Source organism: Sorex araneus, chromosome X, assembly GCF_027595985.1.
Source record: "Sorex araneus isolate mSorAra2 chromosome X, mSorAra2.pri, whole genome shotgun sequence".
NCBI lineage: Eukaryota > Metazoa > Chordata > Mammalia > Eulipotyphla > Soricidae > Sorex > Sorex araneus.
Genome location: NC_073313.1, coordinates 158,681,802 through 158,702,680, shown reverse-complemented (window position 1 = coordinate 158,702,680; position 20,879 = coordinate 158,681,802). Strand labels below are relative to the sequence as shown.

Here is a 20,879-nt window from a genome sequence, read left to right as displayed (position 1 = left end):
GCTCTGCACTCAGGAATTTCTTCTGGCGGTGCTCAGGGGATGCTGGGGATCAAACCCTCATGTAGGATATCATTGGTTTGTCCTTTCTGCCTTGCCACAGAGTTGGGTTTATCTGGTAATAATCTCTATACAATTCTATACTACATTGGTATGTCCTGATCCCCTTGCCACTAGGAGCTTATGTATATCAGTCACGCCATCAAGGTGCTCCTGAGTCACTCCCACTCCTTTGTCTATATGTAATCACCTCTATGGCCCCTTCCCCAACTAGTTAATCAGCTCTTCCCCTAATCAGACTCTGTTATTTTGTAAGGTCAGACCTTGCTAACATGATGAACTTGTGTAGTAAGTTAATATTGCCTTTCTCCTCTCCTTATGTCTTTTGAATAGTTTACTTTAAAGCAATATCCTTTTGTATCGAGAAAGAAAGACAGTTGTTAATATGCTTTGGTAACATGGGATTTAATTGGCTTCAAATATTATTCACTCCTGGGCATCTGCTTTCTCGACTTAAGCCTCAGCTGCCCTTACTTCCTAGCTCTCCCAAAAGCAGGATCCCGACGAGAGTTGGGACAGACCCAGGGCAAGCGGTGAGTTATGTGCTACCCTGGCATCGAGATGGGCCTTGCCAAAGTGCCGAATGCTTAACTATATGTTAAAAGCTTGGTCATGGACAGATCATGTCATGATTCAAAAGCAACGACTAGACTAGGACCCTGCTAGGGATAGGAAAGTCTAATCTGGCCTGAGCACTGTAGTCTGAGATAGAGATGACCCCAGGAGAGTAATTCTATAAGCTTAATGCATCTCTTGCTATATCCATACAAAATGACTAACATTATGAATGCTTATATGTTAGTTGGATGAGGAGAGGAGAAACACACCCGTGGGATTCCGCCCTTGGGTGGGTGTCCTGCTGAAAGAGAATCTGTCCTGGAAGCAGCATCCCATGAGGCAAAGAACTTTACCCCTATTGATTGTGACCACACCTATGTGTAAGCCCCATCCCCTCATTCTTGGGGATTTAATGAGGCTGTAAGAGTGGGCTGGGGCCCAGGCGAGTCCCAGGGCCAGATCTGGAGAAGCTAGATCCACATGCAGATCCAGAGGAGAAGGAGAATGAAGTAGCATGGGGGAGGAAGAAGCAGGAGGAGAAGCAGAGGAGAATGGAGATGGGAATGGAATACACTGCAACAGAGACCAACAAGCCAGGCCCTTGTTCCTTCCTTCACCTGCCTCATCATCAGCATCAACCTCCCGGTGTGGTGCCTACTCCCTTTTCATTTTTGTGTTTTTACACACCCCAATCAGCAAGGCAAATGCCCTCAAGTCAGGCCCCCAGACCGCTGGGTGGAACTTTTGGGGGGCTTCTGACTTGAGATGCCCAGACTCTACTTCAAGTGAAACAACTTGGTGGGGGCTGTCTCGGCTGGGGGTGGCTATTGCAGAAACCGGATGTGGGCTGAAAACGGCTCGGCTATGACACGGATGTCAGGAGGGGCTGCTAGTTTCCCGCCCTGCGGCCCCATGGCCCGTGCTGCTGGTTTCTGGCTTTGCGGCCATACTTGCCGGTGTTTAGCATTGCTCCCAGCTCAGTGCTCTTGCAGAAGACCCCAGACGAAGTGGTGCTGGGATTGAGAGATTGAGCCTGAGATTCCCATGTGTTCACACCTTCCTCCTCCATTTTTTTTTTTTTACTCTTTGGGTCATACTTGGCGATGCACAGGGGTTACTCCTGGCTCTGCACTCAGGAAATCCCCTGGAGGTGCTCAGGGGACTATATAAGATGCTGGGGATCAAACCCCGGTCAGCCGTGTGCATGGCAAACGCCCTCCCCACTGTGCTATGGCTCCGTGCCCCCCGTTTTTAATTTTTAATTTATTTTTGGTTTTGGTTTTGGTCATTTTGGCTTTTGTTTCTATTGGGTTTTGTTCCAGGGGTTACTCCTGGCTCTGTGCTCAGGAATGACTCCTGGCAGTGCTCTGGAGACCATATGGCATGCTGAGAATTGAACCCAGCTCGGCCGCCTGCAGGGCAAGTGCCCTCCCTGCTGTCCTATGACTCAGGCCCCCGCCCTCCAACTTTCCCCAGCATCTGGGTGCCAGCTCAGCAGACACAGAAAGCAGGTAGGCAGATGCGTTTTATTTGAAAGAGGAGGGTGGGGTGGGCTGGGGGTCTAAGCCCAAAGCTTCGGCTTGATCACCACGTAGCCATAGGACTGGAAGCTGAGTGAGTGCCAGTCGAGGACATTGCCGATTCGGCAGGTGGGCCCCGTGGGCTTCATGGGGATAATGGTGTCCCAGAGGTGCACATCCCACACCTCCCCCACCAAGGACTGTTTGGCATCGAAGCCGCCCCCGTATGAGTCCTGCTCCTGCCCCAGGATGATCTTGGCGTTAGCATCCAGCACATAACCTTTGCTCACGCCTTTCCTCCCCTGGGGCTTCCCGTCCACCCAGAGGGTGGCGATGCCTGTGGCCGATTCCCAGGTGACACACACGCGAATGGGGCCCTTGGAGGACTGGGGGGTCCTAAAGACGATCTCGGAGTGGCCGATGGTCAGGGAGAACTCGCCCGGCCTATTCAGGTAGAGCAGCAGGGCGTTGCTGTGGGCTCGGGTGCTGTAGGAGAAGAGGCTGTAGTCTCGCGTGAGGTCGGAGGAGGCCTTCATGCAGAGCGTGAAGCTGTGCAGCGGCTTCTGATGTCTTGCCGTCAGCAACACGTAGTCGGAGGCCGACTCCCGGGGGAAGATGATCGCCTTCCCCCGCAGCACTGCAGGAGACAAGGTGCCCTGTAGTTTCCCTGAGCTCCGGCCTGCACCCCATCCCCTCCCTGCCCTGAACATTCCCTGGACTCTGGTCCTGAGGGGCCCATCTAACCCTGAAACCGCTGACCAGCGGGGCCTCTTCTGAGGGCCATGAGAGAAGAGGCTGCGTATGAAATCGATGAACAAGGAATGACAGTGAGACAGTGAGGCAGTGCTATATTATTCACGGAAGAGCCTTGCAAGCTCCCTGTGGTGTAATTGATGTGAGAGTTACAGTAACAATAACAGGTCTCATCCCTCTGACCCTGAGAGAGCCTCCAATGGTTGGGTAAGACAGTAAAGACAGGCTGCTAAAATCTCAGGGCTGGTTGGGGCTGGAGCAATAGCACAGCAGGTAGGGTGTTTGCCTTGCATTCGTCATACCTGGGTTTGATTCCCAGCATCCCATAGGGTCGGCTGAGCATGGCCAGGAGGAATTCCTGAGCGCAAAGCCAGGAGTAACCCCTGTGCATTGCTGGGTGTGACCAAAAAAGGTAAAAAAGAAAAATCTCAGGGCTGGGACAAATGGAGATGTTCCAGGCGGTCGAGCAAATTGATGAACAATGGGATGACAGTGATACAGTGATAATTCCTCGGTGTTTCGGACTTGGGTCCACACTGAGTGTTGCTGGGAGCAAACCATGATTCCAACTGGGGTAGACTCACCCAGGTCACACGCCTGCACCCACCTCCCTCATCTCCAGCATGACAGAGAAACAAGGGTCGTATGAGAAAGTGCCTGCTGCCCTTTGACCTGCACACATGCACAGAAGAGGGGGCGGGGAGCCTGCAGATGGGTGGATGGACGCTGGCTGGGGTAGGGCTGGGGTCTGGCCTCCTGGGCACAGGGGGATGAACCAGCTTCCAAAAGACACTGCGTCTTACCTTGTCCAGACTCACCGCTGAAGACGCCCAGGCGCACGGGGTCACTGGGCTGCGCGTCCCCTCCCTGACACCTGTACTCGCCGCTGTCCAGCTCTCTGGGTCCAGAGATGGTCGGACTGGACGTGCTTTCAGTCAGAGGGCTGCTGTCGTGTGTCCAGCTGGTGGTGCCATTCAACAGGGAACTGTTTCCGAGATGACTGGTGAGGGTCACGTTCTCGCCCCGGAATATTCTGCTCCACGGGGGGCTCAGGGAGACCCTCGATTTTGGGGTGACTTGCAGACGGGTGGATCCTGGAGAGAGAAAGAGAAAGTGCAGACTAAGAACCCTCGCTCCACATTCCCTGGCATGTACCACCCCGGCCGGGGACAGGCCCCCAGACAGAGGCCGAGAGCTGTCACAAGAGGCCGTCAGGGCGCTGAGCGGGAGGCCCGGTGGATGAGTGGGCCTGGCCATGGGCGCTCTGGGGTACTACTGCCCCTTCCCAGCACCCAGGGGCTGCCAAGCTCCCCCGAGGGGAGGGGAGGAGCAGGAGAGGGTCGGGGTGGCCCAGCTCTACACTGTCACGGCTCATGGTGGCTTGTGATGGGGGTTGTCCTACGGGGAGGGGCCGCAGGGGCGGGTGAGGGGACAGCCTGGCCCAGGCCACGGTGGCTGAGACCTCCGGTCACCCGGCTGGGCCAGCACCATCCACGGGACAGAAGTGACAGGGAAGGGGGAGGACTCCAGGCAGAGACGCTGAGAGCTCAGCAGACGTGGTGGATGGAGGGGTGGAGGGTGACGAGACGCCTGTGTGGGGGACGAGCACAGAAGGAGCAGACCGCTGGCCTGGGACGGGGGCGGGAGGGACACGGGCGCAGACGCACGGCCGGTCTGACAGTCACCTGTTGCCACGCTGCCCAGGGCTGCAAAGGAGCAGAGAAGGGTCAGTGTGCCCACCCGCCGGGCCCTGGGGCTGGCGAGGCCCCCCGAGAGCTGCAGCCCCTCCCTCGTTACCCCTCCCTGCCCTGCTGGTCCCCACAGCCCCAGGGGCCCAGGCAGAGTCACCCCGGGACGGCCCCCTCTGCCCCGAGGGCGCCCGACTCACTGAGGAGCAGCAGGGCCTGGGCGAGCAGGTTGCACGAGTCCATGGCAGGAGTTGCTGACCCTAGAGCCACCGGCCCCCACGTCCACTCCGAGGGCCACGAGGCACAGAAATAAGGAAACTCAGCCTGTATCTGGGGGATCAGGCCTGCCCCGCTGATAAGGGCGGGGCTGCTCGGGGGCCTGTCCCCCCACGCCCGCTCCCAGCTCTCTCCGGGGCACCGCCTGCCCTCTGTTCCCCCCCCCCCCAGATGGCTGTTGAGCTGGCCATGTTTGGCATGGGTGGGGTCTGCTGTATTTGCAGGACACCTGTTGGGAGTCTCTGGAGAGGGGGGGCAGAGGAGGCGCCCCCTCCCCTTCTCCATCCTGGACCAGTGCTCAGGAGCAGGACTGGCTTCGGGGCTGCTCTGGGATGGCTCAGAGAGTGGCACCCAGACCTCTGGGTGGAACTTTTTTGGGTGCTTCTGACTGGAGAGGCTCAGACTCTGCTCCCGAAGGGAGCAGCTTGGTGGGGGCTGTCTCGGCCGGGTGCTGTTGCAGTGTGGTGGTCCCGTCCTGTCCAGCAGGGAGGACCCTTGTAGGACTTCGAAGGGGACGCAGCCGAATGAACAGACACAGAGCCAGAAGGAGGAGCTAGAGAGCGTTTATTCTATGGCAGTTGCAGTCTTTATGCCTCTCTGCTGGGGGGAGGTGGGATGGTATGCCTGATGGGACCCCCAATAGAAATGCAGGGTGTGGCATGGGCATTAGCTAGTGATAACAAATGGTGGTAGGATAAGATCAGTAAGATCAGGAGTGCAACCTTGCTACAGGAATTTAAGTAAGCCTCTGTTTAATCAGAAGATAAGAGCCAAGCTCTGTAAAATGGCTCCCTACATTGCAGAAACCGGATGTGGGCTGCCAACGGCTCGGCCATGACAGGGATGTCAGGAGGGGCAGCCGCTTACCGCCCCTGGGCCCCACAGCCCGTGCTGGCTGCTGGCTCTGGGGCCATACTTGCCGGTGCTCAGCATTGCTCCCAGCTCAGTGCTCTTGCAGAAGACCCTGGTTGAAGTGGTGCTTGGATTGAGGGATTGAGCCTGAGACTCCCATGTATTCACACCCTCCTCCTCCATCTTTTATTTTATTGACTTTTTGGGTCAGACCCGGCGATGCACAGGGTTACTTCTGGCTCTGCACTCAGGAATTCCTCCTGGCGGTGCTCAGGGTACTTATGGGATGCTAGGGATCACACCCCAGTCAGCCGCGTGAAGGGAAACGCCCTCCCCACTGTGCTGTCGCTCAGTGGCCCCCCTTTCAAATTTTTAATTTAGTTTTGGTTTTGGTTATTTTGGCTTTTGTTTATATCTGATTTTGTGGCCAGGGGTTACTCCTGGCTCTGTGCTCAGGAATGACTCCTGGCAGTGCTCTGGAAACCATATGGCATGCTGAGAATTGAAACCAGCTCGGCCGCCTGCAGGGCAAGTGCCCTCCCTGCTGTCCTATGACTCAGTCCCCGCCCTCCACCTTTCCCCAGCACCTGGGTGCCAGCTCAGCAGACACAGAAAGCAGGTAGGCAGATGCGTTTAATTTGGAAGAGTTGGGCGGGGTGGGCTGGGGGTCTAAGCCCAAAGCTTGGGCTTGAGAACCACGTAGCCGTAGGACTGGAAGTCGAGCGAGTGCCAGTTGAGAACGTTGCCGTTTCGGTGGGCGGGCCCCGTGTGCTTTATGGGGATGATGGTGTCCCAGAGGTGCACATCCCACACCTCCCCCACCAAGGACTGTTTTTCCTCAAACTTGCCCCCGTATGAGTCCTGCTCCTGCCCCAGGATGATCTTGGCGTGAGCGTCCAGGACATAGCCTTTGCTCACGCCTTTCCTCCCCTGGGGCTTCCCGTCCACCCAGAGGGTGGCGATGCCCGTGGCCGATTCCCAGGTGACACACACATGAATGGGGCCCTTCGAGGCCAGGGGCGTCTTGAAGACGATGTCGGAGTTGCCGATGCTCAGGGAGAACTCGCCCGGCCTGTTCAGGTAGAGCAGCAGCGCGTTGCTGTGGGCTCGGGTGCTGTAGGAGAAGAGGCTGTAGTCTCGCGTGAGGTCGGAGGAGGCCTTCATGCAGAGCGTGAAGCTGTGCAGCGGCTTCTGATGTTTTGCCGTCAGCAACACGTAGTCGGTGACCGACTGCCGGGGGAAGATGATCGCCTTCCCCTCCAGGTCTGCAGAGACAGAGGTGCCCTGTAGCGACCCCGAACCCCGGCCTGCACCCCATCCCTTCCCCTTTCTGCACACTCCCTGGACTCTGGTCCTGAGGAGACCATCAAACCCTGGAATCGATGACCATGGGGGCCTCCTTGAGGGCCATGAGAGAAGTGGCTGCGTTTGAAATCTCTGGGCGAAAGTCTTCCCTAGGAGGATGAGTTCTCCCAGTCCTGAGTGGAGAGTGCTCCCCAGGTGCGTGAATGCTCCCCAGGAGGGCAAGTGCTCCTGGACCTGCTCCTGGAGTGAGCTCCCCAGGAGGGCGAGTGTTCCCTAGGAAGGTGAAAGCTCTCAAGGACGGCGATTGCTCCTGGTCCTGACTTGAGAGAATGATCCTTAGGAGGGCGAGTGCTCACTACCGGGTGAGTGCTCCCAAGGAGAGTAAGTGCTCCTTCCGAGGGAGTGCTCCCCCAGAGGGTGAGTACTTCTGGTCCTGAATAGAAAGTGCTCCCCAGGAGGGCGAGTGCTCCCTTGAGGGTGAGTGCTCCCAAGGAGGGCGAGTGCTCCTGGCCCTGTCCCAGCAGGGTGAGGCACAGTCGCATTTGCCGTATTAGCTGCTGAGTCGGAGGCGAGCGAGGGCTTGAGGGGTTTCACCGTCCCCAGCAGCAGCACAACCCAGAGCCGCCCCTTCCCCACTCAGCACCCACTTGAACATGCCGCGTCCACGGCCAGCAGGGGCAGCAGCAGCAGCAGGGTGGTCAGCAGCAGCCTCTCCATGGTGACCTGCTCCGTCTTGGTCAGCCGCAGAGGGACAGGTGGGCCAGTGCTGCCGGGGCTGCCCGGGGCTGCTTATATCGCCCCCGGGCACAGCTGGCAGAGCCGGAGGGGGTGAACATTAACAGGATCAGAGTCGGCCTGAGACTGGACTGTTTGCTCTGGGCCCGCGGTGTCATCTATGATGCTACTCTGTGTGGCGGGTGATCCCCCAGGTCAGGAGGGGAGGGGCGCTGCGGGTCCCGCAGGCCGAGGGAAGCACAGCAGGGGAGAGTGGCTGGGAGAGGGGGACACCGGGCCCGGGATGGGGCCTTTCGGTGTGTGTGTGTGTGTGTGTGTGTGTGTGTGTGTGTGTGTGTGTGTGTGTGTGTGTGTGTGTGTTCCACTCGTCGTGGGGGTCTGGGGCAGCACAGGCCCTGGGAGGGTAGCCGGCCGGCAGCCGTCTGTCCACACGCATGACTGTTTCTGGGCCCACTGAGCCTGTGTGCATCTCTCTTGTCTGAAGTCCCCGACTGACCACAGGTGTGGGTGTGACCACAGCGGCTCAGGTAACACTGATAAGCGTATTAGCTTCCTCACCAACTTGTTTGAGTTGCTTGTCAACTCAAACAAGCAGATGGGGCTGGAGCGATAGCACAGCAGGCAGGGCGTTTGCCTTGCACGCGGCCGAACTGGATTTGATCCTCAGCATCCCATATGGTCCTCCGAGCACCGCCAGGAGTAATTCCTGAGTGCAGAGCCAGGAGTAACTCTAGAGCACCGCCGAGTGTGACCGCCCCCCCCCCAAAAAAAAAAGCAACGCAACCAAATAGAGGGAACACCCAGGGAAATAAACCCAGCCAGTTTCAGCTGCAGGCTGGATCAAGGGCCCCCCTAGGGGGACCCCCACTCTTGAATAATTAAAAAAAATATTTGGAGTCATACCTGGCGATGTTTAAGGGTTCCTCTGGGAGATCCTGTGGAATGCCAGGGATCCAACATGCGTCAGCCGTGTGCCAGGCCAATGCTGTCCCCAGGAAACATCCAGGGGGTCTTAGCACGCGCAGCCTGGGGCCACTGAGGCACGGCTCCACTTGGCTGCCCCCCAAAGGAGCTGGTGGAGGACAGTTAAGATCCTTCTCCATCTCTGTGACATCACATTTGTCTCACGAATCTCTCTCCTTTCACTCTTTAAGTGGCTTATAACATCAGGAACTTTCTTTACGTTTCTTCACGCCATTTTTTTTTCTCAGCATACGTACGCCTACTATTAAATGAATAAGTTATTTCCCATAAAACGTTCGACTTCAGGCCCATATATCATGACTGAATATACTGGGAATAATTTCAGTCAAGTCTTTCACACTGTGATGTATGTGTGAAAAGACCGTTTGACTTATATCCATTTAACAAGTGTGCCACGTTACGGAGTCAGTTTTAAATTCATAATTAAAAACAGCATTTTATAAAGTGTGTTTTATTGGAGTGTGGGAAGCAAATGCATTAAGCACCAAACTCGAGCAGTGTTTCTTTTGGGCCAGATCAGAAACACCAGACAGCTTGGCTCTTCTTTCAGCTTTATCCGAGTGACCCTTGGATACCCCTGAACGAGGGAAGGCAATAACCTCAGAGCCTGATCTGATAAGATTCACCTGTCAGAGCTCCCTGACCTTCCAGCCTAACACCAAGCCTCTTCAAAGCCCCGCTCTCACACTGCTCAGGTAACACTGATAAGCACATTAGCTTCATACCAACATCTCATTTATTTATTTATTTTTGCTTTTTGAGTCACACCTGGCGATGCTCAGGGGTTCCTCCTGGCTCTATAATCAGGAATCACTCCTCGTGGTGCTTGGGGGACCCTATGGGATCCGGGGAATCGTACCCGGGTTGGCCGCATGCAAGGCAAACGCCCTCCCTGCTGTGCTATTGCTCCAGCCCCACCAACACCTCCTTATCATGCAAACAAGTAGAGGAAACACCCAGGGAAATAACCCCAGCACTCGTGACCCTGCTTTCCCTTTCGAATGCCTGGGCGGGTGTTGGCTTCAAGAGGGCCAGAGAATTCCTGGGAAGTGGTGCTCCCTGCGCTGAGCTGAGCTCTCCACCCCAGAGCTTGGTCCTGGGATGCTGGATCTGTCTCTGAGGTGGGTGTGCGGTCACCTGTCCTGGAGGGTGAGAGCATGACGGAGAAGCCAGAGGGGCTGGAAAAGGTCCCATCGGGGGCAAGGGAGAAGTTGGCGAAGAGCAGGGAGCACTGCGGGCTGAGCCCTCAGACTTCGGTGCAACAGGGCCCGGGTGAGGGGCTGTGGGAGTCTCAGGGACAGCACCAGGACCGCATATTGCTGCTTGTGGCAGGGAACTGCCGGGAAGAGCCGAAGGAACATGCGCAGACCTGGCCCTGCGTTGGAGGTACTGCAGCCGTGCGGGATGGGGTCTTTGGTGAACCCTGCATGTCCTGTGCTGTCGACCGGGGCTCTGCCCAGCCTGCTGCGGTGTTGGAACAGCCGCTGCCCAACTCAGAGCTCGCGTCCAGCATCACGGGCCTCGGCATTGTCTCTTCCAAGGGTTGGCACCTAAGGGCCTAACTGGGCGTCGCTCCGGCTGGAGAGGGGGTCTGAGGGAAGGCAGGAACCACACAAACATGCAGGTCAGTCCTGGGCACACAGCCTGGTGCCCGCTGAGCCCACGGCTGGCCCTGGCGTCAGCTCACTGGGGGGCTTCCTTTCTGTTTTTTGGGGGGGTTGTCTAGCCTGTTGCCTCCCAGACAGCGCTCAGGAGGCCCCACAGGCGTGTTAATGCATGGGCTGAGCACGCCGGGTTACTGGGCCTGCACCCACAGCGCTGAGGGGACCAGGCGGTGCCAGAGACGGAGCCAGGGTAGCCTTGGGCAGGGCCAGTGCCTCATCCTGTGCTGCTCTTCGCCCCACTCCCCTGCACACTTTTGGGCACCTGAGAACTTTAAGGCAGGCTGTATATAGTCAGTAGCATGAATTTTGTCTGAACCCACTTCAGTCTGGGGGAGGCCTTCTCTTCTCTTTACGATGTTTTTGGTGAGTAGACTATCGTTTTCGTCGTGTGTTTTTCTTTGCTGTCCCCTTGGAATTTGGAAAGACGTTTTCTTTTAAATTGGGAAGAAAAATTATGAGAAACATTTTTTTTTTGGTTTTTGGGTCACACCCGGCTATGCACAGGGGTTACTCCTGGCTCATGCACTCAGGAATTACTCCTGGCGGTGCTCGGGGGACCATATGGGATGCTGGGATTCGAACCCGGGTCGACCGCATGCAAGGCAAATGCCCTACCCGCTGTGCTATCACTCCAGCCCCTGAGAAACATTTCTTTCTTATTTTTTTTTTTTTTTTGCTTTTTGGGTCACACCCGGCGATGCACAGGGGTCATTCCTGGCTCTACACTCAGGAATTACCCCCGGCGGTGCTCAGGGGACCATATGAGATGCTGGGAATCGAACCCGGGTCGGCTGCATGCAAGGCAAGCGCCCTACCCGCTGTGCTATTGCTCCAGCCCCAACATTTCTTGAAAAATATTTGAGGGCTGGAGTGATAGCACAGCGGGGAGGGCGTCTGTCTTGTATGTGGCTGACTCATGTTCTATTCCCAGCATCCCATAGAGTCCCCCAAGCACTGCCAGGAGTAATTTCTGAGTGCATCGCCGGGTATGACCCCCCCAAAAATAATATTTGATATTGTTGGTGGGGTGGTCATAAGCTTTTGTTAACATTAATAGCAAGTACTCTTCCTAACAGAACTATGGATAACACAAAATCAATGTTATCTTCCACCCAAGACCATGATTTTTTTAATTTAAGAATTTTCTGCTCCACCTAATTTTTCTAACGCTTTGTTTTAACAACAGCAAAGGTGAGTGAGATCAATTTGCTAAGCCTCCCATGCAGATATTGAATCTCTAGCAGATGAGAAAATATGGTGGAATCTGAGCTGTTCCAAAGGGCCTTATTTCTGTTGACGCATCTGAAGGCATGTTTTCTATGATCAATGTATTCCTTCTTAGTGAATCACTGTGAGATACACAGTTACAAAGTTGTTTGTGGTTGGGTTTCAGTTGCACAGTATTCTGAAACCAGTCCCTTCACTAGTATACATTTCCAATCACACCAAAGTCCCCCAGTTGCTCTCCTGCGCCCCCCACAGGCAGACATACTCTCTCTCCTCTCTCCTGTCTGTCTGTCTGTCTGTCTGTCTGTCTCTCACACACACACATTGTGGTTTGCAATACAGGTACTGAAAGGTTATCCCGTTTATCCCTTAGTGATAGCACAGCGGGTAGGGCGTTTGCCTTGCACGCGGCCGACCCGGGTTCGATTTCTCCGTCCCTCTCGGAGAGCCTGGCAAGCTACCAAGAGTATCCCACCCGCACAGCAGAGCCTGGCAAGCTCCCCGTGGCCTATTCGATATGCCAAAAACAGTAACAAGTCTCACAATGGAGATGTTACTCGTGCCCACTGGAGCAAATCGATGAGCACTACAGTGTTACTTTCAGTGCTCAGCTCTTATCCAGAGTGATCATTTCCGACTATCATTGTCTTAGTGGTCCCTTTTTTTTTCTTTTTGCTTTTTGGGTCACACCCGGCGATGCACAGGGGTTACTCCTGGCTTTGCACTCAGGAATTACCCCTGGCCGTGCTCAGGGGACCATATGGGATGCTGGGATTTGAACCCGCGTCGGCCGTGTGCAAGGCAAACGCCCTACCCGCTGTGCTATCTCTCCAGCCCCAGTGGTCCCTTTTCTATCCTAACTCCCCTACCCTTCACTTGTAGCAAGCTTCCTACCATGGACCAATCCTCTTGGTCCTCATTTCTACTCACTTTGGGTATTAGTTTTATACTGTGCTTTTTTTTTCTTTTGGGGTCATACCCAGGATGCACAGGGTTTACTCCTGGCTCTGCACTCAGGAATTACCCCTGGCGGTGCTCAGGGGACCATATGGGATGCTGGAAATCGAACCTGGGTTGGCTCCGTACAAGGCAAATCCCTACCCACTGTGCTATTGCTCCAGCCCCTATAATGTGCTTTTTAAAAATATCACTGTATCACTGTCATCCCGTTGAAGATCGATTTGCTTGAGCGGGCACCAGGACCGTCTCTATTTGTCCTAGCCCTGAGATTTTAGCAGCCTCTCTTTACTCGTTCTTCCCAGTGGTGCCACATTGGAGGTTCTTTAGGGTAAGGGGAATGAGACCCATCATTGTTACTGTATTTGGCATATCGAATATACCACGGAGAGCTTGCCAGGCTCTGCTGTGTGGGCAGGATGCTCTTGGTACCTTGCTAGGTTCTCCGAGAGGGACATAGGCTATAAGAGGTCTTCCAGGAGCTTTGTTTCATAATCTCTGGATTTTAGCCATTGATGGGATTACAGGTACCGCTGGGGGCAGTTTGTGGGTGTGACGTTTTAAAAACTATATCTCCCCAAATGAGTGTCATCATTCTGTCTGTCCTTCTCCTTCTGACTCAATTCACTCAACACGATACTCTCCATGTCCATCCATTGATAAGCAAATTTCATGACTTCATTTTTCCTTGTGGCAGCATAGTATTCAATTATGTAGATGGACCATAGCTTTTTTTTTTAATCCAATTGTCTGTTCTTGGGAATGGGGGTTGTCTACAGATGCTTGTTATTGTGAATAATGCTGCAATGAATATCGAAGTGCAGAAGGCATTTCTTCTGTTTTTGGGCCCCTGGGATAATCCTAAGAGCACTATTGCTGGGTCATATGGAAGCTCAATTTCTAGTATTTTGAGGAATGCCCATATTGCTTTCCAAAAAGGCTGGACCAGTCAGCATTCCCACCAGCAGTGGCTGAGAGTTGCTTTCTCCCCACATCTGTGCCAGGACTGGTTGTTCTTGTTCTTTTTTGATGTGTGCCAGTCTCTGAGGTGTGAGAGGATATCCCATTGTTGTTTTGATTTGCATCTCCCTGATGATTCGTGATGAAGAGCATTTTTTATGATTATTTTTTAATTGAATCTCCTCGAGAAAAGTTACAAAGCTTACAAATTTAAGTCTCAGTCTTACAATGATCAAACATCCATCCCTTCACCAGTGCACATGTTCCACCGCCAAGAACCCCAGTATACCTCCCCTCCCACCCATTCCCCTCCCCCGCCTGTGTGGCTGATGATTTTCACTTTACACTTTGATTCAATTCAATATTTCAACAGAAAGCACACTATTATTATTTGGAATTTCCCCCCAACAATCAGACCTACCGAAAAGGCATCATTTGATAGTTTGTTTTCCATTGCTGAAAATAAAGAGCATATGAGGTCGCATGGCTGCTGTTGTGGCCGCACAGTTTTGGATTTCTGGTATTTTAGTAATTAAGTCCAGAGAAATTTCTGCCAGAAGTTGCATCACTGCAAGCTTGTACCTCTGTTTAGTGGGTTTTAAAAGATGGCGGTCGCCACGCCGCTGCCGTCAGGGAAAGGAAATGCTGAAAGAGAAAAACCTTTCTCCTCCCAGGGCAGCATGGGGCCATAGCTTAGTTCACAATCTAGAGGCATTTCTGCAAGAAGCCGCTGGGTTCCAAAATTAGTTAGTGGACCTCCGGGATCATGGTCATTCAGGAGTAAGAGCATTTTTTTTTCTTTTTGGGTCACACCCAACAATGCATAGGAGTTACTCCTGGCTCTGCACTCAGGAATTACCCCTGGCGCTACTCAGGGGACCATATAGGATGCTGGGATTCGAACCCAGGTCAGCTGCATGCAAGGCAAACGCCCTACCCGCTGTGCCATCGCTCCAGCCCTGTAAGAGCATTTTTTTATGTGCCTTTTGGTCATTTCTGTGTCTTCTTTGAGGAAGTTTCTGTTTGTTTCTTCTCCCCCATTTTTTGATGGGATTGGATGTTTTTGTTTTGTTTTTTTCTGGTAAAGTTCTACCAGTTCTAGTGGACAATTTAAGTGTTGCAACTTTGCCTTGGTGACTCTGCATCTTGGACAAGGAGAACTGCCTGGCGTCACGCAGCAGGAACAAACCCCCGGAACGTCCAGCCCTCCACACCCAGGGCTGCACCCGTGTCTCCACGGAGCTGCACATCAGAGAGAAGGACGTGCTCCACACTCGGTTATCACAGCAGACACCTTTGACAAGTGGATTAATTTGTTTTTATGCTGTCCGCAGAGCCTCCACCATTGAGTCTGTGTCCCCTTCCGGGCAGGATCCGCCCCACGCGTCGTTGCCCGGGAGCCCACGGGCATTAGGGCACAGTTGCTCTTTGTTCGGTGGACAAAGGATGGAGGCGCGGGGCCGTGGTTCTCCGGCGAAGGCGCTGTGTCGGGCAGGAGAACAGATGTCCGTGTCACCTGCCCAGGGACGGGGGCGGGAAGTTGAGCACAGCATTTGTGAATCAACTTGCTGCTGGCTGTGCGCTGGGTCATGTCTCTCTGGGGGGGGGGGGCTGGCCGCAGTCTCATACGCTCGAGTGGGGCTGGGGTGGGTCTCTGGGCCCCAGCCACCTTCCTGCCTTGCACCGTGTCACTTTCTCCATCCACATCTCTTCTCTTGGAGCTGGGCTGTGTTCACTGTGTGTGTGTGTGTGTATGTGTGTGTGTGTGTGTGTGTGTGTGGCGGGGGGGGGCAAGGACTGGGGAGAAAACCGTGGGGGAGGGACTCTGGGCCAGGGCTGGCCAGCCAGCGCAGATGTGGGCGCATGGCCTCTGTGGGGCTGGTTTTCTCTGCAGTTTCTTGCCTACAAACGTGGGTCTGTGAGCCACGGTCTGCCCTGTAGACAGTAGGGGACCCACAGACCCACATCAGTCACAGGGGTACTCGTGGGGCTTCTCTTTTTTTTCTTTTTGCTTTTTGGGTCACACCCAGCGATGCTCAGGGGTTAGTCATGGCTCTGCACTCAGGAATTACTCCTGGTGGTGCTTGGAGGACCATATGGGATGCCGAGGATCAAGCCCGGGTCGGCCGCGTGCAAGGCAAACGCCCTATCCGCTCTGCTATAGCTCCGGCCCCTCGTGGGGCTTCTCTTGTCCCTTCCCCCACAGATTCGAGTTGGATCCGAATGCCCCAGACCATGTGTGTGCCCCTCGCTTTCTGCTCTGTGTGCTGAGGTCCCTCACCCAAGTCAGGGGTCCTGCCTGGTGAGAAGCGGGAAGGTCTCCTTCGCTCTGCGGCTGTGACATCCTGTGAAGGGTCACGGGGTGGGGGGCTGTGGGCATACGGAGCCCTGTGGCACCCCTAGGGTGGTGTGGGGAGCTAGGAGCCTGGAGACTCATTCCTGACCCCCAGAGCTCAGAGATGAGGACCAACACCCCTGACCCAGCTGCACCCAGTGGGGTGCCTGGCAGTGACTACCTCAGGGCTGCGGACCCGGCTCCCACTGTCCCAGGGCACTCAGGCAGGACCCACCCACCCCTGCAAGGCGGCGGACTCCAGTCTCTGCTCCTGCTTGGTCCTCGCGGGGGTCTCCTGCTCCTCTGGGTGTGGTGAGCACGCAGTGGCAGGGCATGGCCACAAGGCGCAGCTCTTGCTCCAGAACTGGGTGGAGTCCCGCAGAGCAGCTGCCCTGGCTGGTGGAGGGGGGGGTGGGGTGGTGGTGGGGGGAGGCTGCCTCACCACATCCAGCTCCACCCTGGGGCTTGAGGGGTGACTTTCTGCCATCGCCCCCATGGGCCCCCAGCACAGGTGTGGGGTGGAAGGACGGGGCTGCCCCAGGGCTGTTTCTGGCCCAGCTCAGAGTGGAACTGGGTCCCGCCCCATCATGCAGGATTCAGCAGTGGCACCTGTACCCACACCTGCTGCCGCGCCTGGCTCTGAGCTCTGGGGCGGGGGCAGCGATGGGCAGAACTAGACCAGCATGGATGCCGGATGCCTGCTGGGCTCACAGATGGGCTGACATGCCCTGAGTTGTGGGGTCGGTCAGTGGTGAGGGTGCTGGATGTGGGGGGGACTCGGGGACGTTTGCACCGAGACCCCAGGATGAGGTGTCGCCGGTGGTGCCTGGACAGCGGGGAGGCCCGAGACTCTGGAGGAAGAAGGGCCCTGTGGAGCGGCAGGGGCCGAGCCCACCTATCCCTGGGCGCAGAGAGAGAACCTGGCGTGGAGCCCCAGGGAGGTGGCGGTGTCAGGGTCTGGGGTTGGAACTGCCCCCATGGGGAGGACTTGGAGCAGGTGACCACTCCGGGGCTGAGGGGGCAGCTCCAGCTGGAGTGTGGTTCTTTCTCTGAGACAAGCTGGCTAACAGGCGACAGTTGGGGGCAGCACCCAAGTGTGAAAGGCCAGCGTCCAGCCAGGACGCCTTCAGCCAGTCCCTGCTGTCCAAAGGCCTCTGGCTGGAGACGCCTGTACCGACCAAGTAGTACCTGGCCCTGCACCCCGAAGCGCCCCAGAGATGGGCTGGGTCACCTGTTGGAATATTTCCCCTTTTCCAGCTGCCTTCTGGAGTTTTGTCACAGAAACCTTTTGTCACAGAAACCTAGCTGATCTTTGACCCGCAGATCTAAGGTGCTAGCCAGGCTTGATTTGACATTGTAGATTCCAGGCTGCAGCCCAGCCTGGTCTTTGGGATGTAAATCCGAGTGCTTTCAGCCCAAAGGCGGCTTCGGTTTTGGTTTTGTATCTTCTTTCCGGGGGGCCTAGATTAAGGGCCTGCAGATACAAGAGAATTATGTTGCCTCAATGTTCTTCCTGTAAGATCTTTAGGTGCTTTTGGTGACGTCAATGTATTGGGCCCTTTGGAAGGGCCATGATCAATAAAAGGGGTTCGGAGAGAAGGTGAGGGGGTGGAAAGTGTATAGGGGCAGAAAGGTGTAGAGAGGACGGAGAGTGTATAGAGGGAAGACTGGAATAAACTGCAAGTGAGACCAACCATCATGGCTCCCGTTCCTTCCTTCGCCTGCCATATCATCGCCATCAACCTCCCCGGGGTGGGGGAAGCGGCTGGAGGCTACCGAGCTCGGGTGGCGGGAGAGACAGCTGCTGCCCTAGGCCCTGTGCCTGGCTCGGTGCGGTGAGGCGTCCCTTCCCTCGCCCGTGCCTTTTCTTTTTATTTTTATACAGTCACCCACACTGCACCCGTCCATGGGCAGTGCTGCCGGGAGTGGGGCTGATTGGGCCGTGGGGTGGCGTCCATATGCACGTGATCCCTGGCCATGAGTGGGTTTAGGCTGCAGGCGATGGGGGGGGGGGCTGTGAAGGAAGACGGGTGAGGGTGCATGTGGGGTGCCAAGGGGCCAGCTGTGTCCCCCAGCTGTGTCCCCCACATTCCCTGAGTGCCTTCCTCAGGGTGTCTTGGCCGCTGGACACTCTGCCCTGTGTCACATACAAGCTGTGCCGGGCGCTGGTTTTGTTCCTGGGGCTGCTCCCAGGACGCTCCGTCCAGGCCCTTGGGAAGGGGGAGGTGGAGGCTGGGGGAGGGCCAGGGACCAAGGATGCCCTGGCGTTCATTCATTCCCCAGCTTCGGGAAAGGGAAGCGAGATAAGGTCTGAGAGCTGGGCAGGATGGGGTGGGAGGGGACGCCCCTCCCCTCCTTATCAGCCGCCTGCCTCTGCCGGTCCCCGCCCCCCCCCCCGCCCTTCCCCCTTCACGCTGCTCGGCAGTGGAGCGGATAAGACCATGGTCCAGTAGAGGAAGGCCCTCTCCTCCCTCCGGGGCCAGCTCCAATCCAGCGGCTCCTGGAGCCTGGAATATCCGAGGTACCCAGACTCACAGCATCACAATAGAGGTCCAGAGCGGCCCCTTTCCCTCTCTCTGATTGGACCCGCTCACGCTCCCCAGGTCCCGCCTCCCACTCGGAAGCACCAATCAGAGCTGACCTACTGGTTGCTAGGAGACAGGAGATGGGCGGAGGCGCAGAGCCTTTGTCACCCCACCTGCTAAGCCCGGGGAAGAGCAGCCGGTTCAGGGCTCAGTCACATGAGGCCGTGGGAGCTCCTGGGACCGGCTCGGGGGTGGGGGGTGGGGTGGGCAATAAAAGGCTCCTAGAGGGCCCGAGACCGCGAGGTTGGGCAGCACGTTTGTGGCTGAACGGAGTAACCCCAGAACGGGACATTCTGAGCAGAAGACTCCGACCCTCCACTGCTTGCCCCTCAGCCTGGAGGCTGTCGCGTCCCTCTCGTGGGACATGTTGGTGGGGACAGCGGGAGCCCCAGCCCACAGTCCTCTGGGCCAGCCTCGAGGTGGTGCCTGGAGGTGGCGTTCCAGCGTCCCTGGACGCAGGAGCCCCAGCAGGGGGATGCCATGGCTTATGGCAGCAGGGGCCGGGAGGTCCTCAGTCCCACTTTGCGCTGCTCCACCCAAGAGGCTGGGCGCTGGCATCATGTCCCTGAGACCGAGAGGCCGCAGTGCTGAGCCCTGGTCACCTGCCAGGCTAGCCAAGGACACCGCCCGCATCAGCTGGCCTCTCCTTCCATCGCGCGTGAAAGACCGAGGAGGGCAGCAGTCCCGGGGAAGCAGGACAGACTTTATTGGGTTAGGATTTGCCTGCAAGGGGGTCCGGGCGGGGAGCCGGAGCTGGTGGCAGTGGTGGGGCGGCGACATGGGCAGCCCGGTGGCAGGCCAGGGCCAGCAGCAAGGGGGTGGCCACGCAGTGCACCGTGGCCAGACCTTCTGCCAGCTGTAGCAGCAGGTCCTGGACCTGCTGGGCGTGGCATGACCGTATAGCCACCTGCCGGGACCTCACCAGGTCGTCCACGCCCAGCATCACCCCATACGGCCACCAGAAAATGAACCAGACCCACAGCGCGTCCACCCATAGGCACGGCCCCTTGCCCAGGGCCGCCCTCAGCCCCGTGGCGCCCAGCAGGCCCAGTGGCAGCGCGACGAAGAGGCAGCAGCAGGCGGAGACGTGGAGGGTGTGCAGCAGGCCCCAGCCCTGGCTCGGGGGGCAGGAGCCCTCGGAGGAGTCGCTGGTCAGGGCACTGGGCAGCCCCAGCATGATGGACACCGCCCAGAGAGCCGCCAGGATCAGGCGCGGGAGCCAGCCTGTGCCCAGCCGGGGCCCCAGACAGGCCCGGCTGGCAATCAGCAGCGCCTGGGCGAAGGCCGAGCTGTGCCAAGCCAGGTGGGCCAGCTGGCAGAGGGGGGCTGGGCGGGCACCACCCAGCCCCGGCGCCAGGAGGGGCAGAGCCAGGCTGAAGAGGGCGCTGCCCGCGGCCGCGTGCGCCAGGACGGGCCGGTCAGCACAGCGCCGCCAGCGGAAGAGTGGCCGGAGGAGGGCGAAGAGGACGGCAGCACTGGCCAGGAAGCCCAGGACGCTGACCAGGAGGAAGAAGGGCAGCGAGGACGCGTCCAGCAGGTTGCAGGAGCGGCAGGGCGCGGCCGCGGTGACGTCACTGTCGTTCACGCTGTCCTCGTAGTAGAGCTCGTTCAGCTCCTCCTCTGTGAAGAGCTCGCCCCAGTCCTGCTGGCTGGAGTTGTCGGCCACGGTCGGGGACACCTGCAGGACGGGCACCGGGCAGGGCAGGGCGGGTGCCCGGGTGCGAGCGATGGGTCAGGGCTGAGGAGTCGTGCAAGGGGCAGCCACAGAGGGCTGAGCGCAGGGAGGGGAGAGGAGAGGCTGTGGCAGGGTCTGGGGGTGCAGAGGGGAGAGGAGGAGAGGGCAGGGCTGGGGCAGGCTTGGGGTCACGAGGCTGGGGCAGCGTCTGGGGGTGCAGGGTTGAGTAGTGAGCACAGGGTCTGGGAGCAGGCTTGGGGGGCACAGGGTTGGGAAAGATCTGCAGGTAGATCCAGGGTCAAGGGCAGAGGCTAGGGTACAGGGTCTGGGGGTCAGAGTCTGGGGGTCAGGGCCTGAGGGTGCTTGGGGGCACACTGTTGGGAAGATCCAGGGTCTAGGGCAGGGTCTGGGGACAGGGTCTGGGTACAGGGTCTGGGTACAGGGTCTGGGGGCAGGGTCTGGGGGTACAGGGTCTGGGGGTCAGCCTGGGGGGCAGGGCCTGGGGGTGCTTGGGGGCACAGGGTTGGGAAGATTCAGGGTCTAGGGCAGGGGCAGGGTACAGGGTCTGGGGGCAGGGTCTGGGGACAGGGTCTGGGGGACAGGGTCTGGGAACAGAGTCTGGGGGTACAGGGTCTGGGGAGACAGGGTCCGGGGGGACAGGGTCTGGGGGTACAGGGTCTGGAGACAGGGTCTGGGGTACAGAGCCTGGTTACAGGGCCTGGGGGCTAGGGGTCGAGGGTCGGGCAGA

General features: G+C 57.2%; 3 protein-coding genes across 3 annotated transcripts; all 3 read right to left on the bottom strand.

The window, feature by feature from the left end:
* Positions 1-2,152: 2,152 nt before the first annotated feature.
* On the bottom strand, positions 2,153-4,869 carry LOC129400069 (mucosal pentraxin-like). Its single transcript, XM_055122948.1, has 4 exons — positions 4,777-4,869; positions 4,574-4,594; positions 3,692-3,982; positions 2,153-2,772 (listed from the first exon to the last, which is right to left on the bottom strand). Exons 1-4 carry the CDS (start codon positions 4,817-4,819, stop codon positions 2,177-2,179), a joined length of 951 nt encoding a protein of 316 aa, XP_054978923.1. The 5' UTR covers positions 4,820-4,869; the 3' UTR covers positions 2,153-2,176.
* Positions 4,870-6,373: 1,504 nt separating this feature from the next.
* Positions 6,374-7,726, bottom strand: LOC101541413 (mucosal pentraxin-like). The gene is made up of 2 exons (XM_055121198.1): positions 7,657-7,726; positions 6,374-6,969 (listed from the first exon to the last, which is right to left on the bottom strand). The coding sequence occupies exons 1-2, from the start codon at positions 7,724-7,726 to the stop codon at positions 6,374-6,376; spliced, it is 666 nt and encodes a 221-aa protein (XP_054977173.1).
* Positions 7,727-19,138: 11,412 nt separating this feature from the next.
* Positions 19,139-20,188, bottom strand: ACKR1 (atypical chemokine receptor 1 (Duffy blood group); the record flags this gene model as incomplete). The annotated part of the gene is made up of 1 exon (XM_004613926.2): positions 19,139-20,188. A coding segment is annotated over one exon (1,020 nt), but the record flags the coding sequence as incomplete, so codon positions are not given.
* Positions 20,189-20,879: the final 691 nt, after the last annotated feature.

Excerpts from the sequence above, each read along its gene's own strand:
- LOC101541413 (XM_055121198.1), bottom strand. The coding sequence starts at position 7,726 with ATGGAGAGGCTGCTGCTGACCACCCTGCTGCTGCTGCTGCCCCTGCTG. Across the intron at positions 6,970-7,656 it reads CGTGGACGCGGCATGTTCAA|ACCTGGAGGGGAAGGCGATC; the intron begins GTGGGTGCTGAG and ends CTGTCTCTGCAG.
- LOC129400069 (XM_055122948.1), bottom strand. The coding sequence starts at position 4,819 with ATGGACTCGTGCAACCTGCTCGCCCAGGCCCTGCTGCTCCTCA. Across the intron at positions 4,595-4,776 it reads CCAGGCCCTGCTGCTCCTCA|CCCTGGGCAGCGTGGCAACA; the intron begins GTGAGTCGGGCG and ends GCTCCTTTGCAG. Across the intron at positions 2,773-3,691 it reads CAGCGGTGAGTCTGGACAAG|TGCTGCGGGGGAAGGCGATC; the intron begins GTAAGACGCAGT and ends TGTCTCCTGCAG.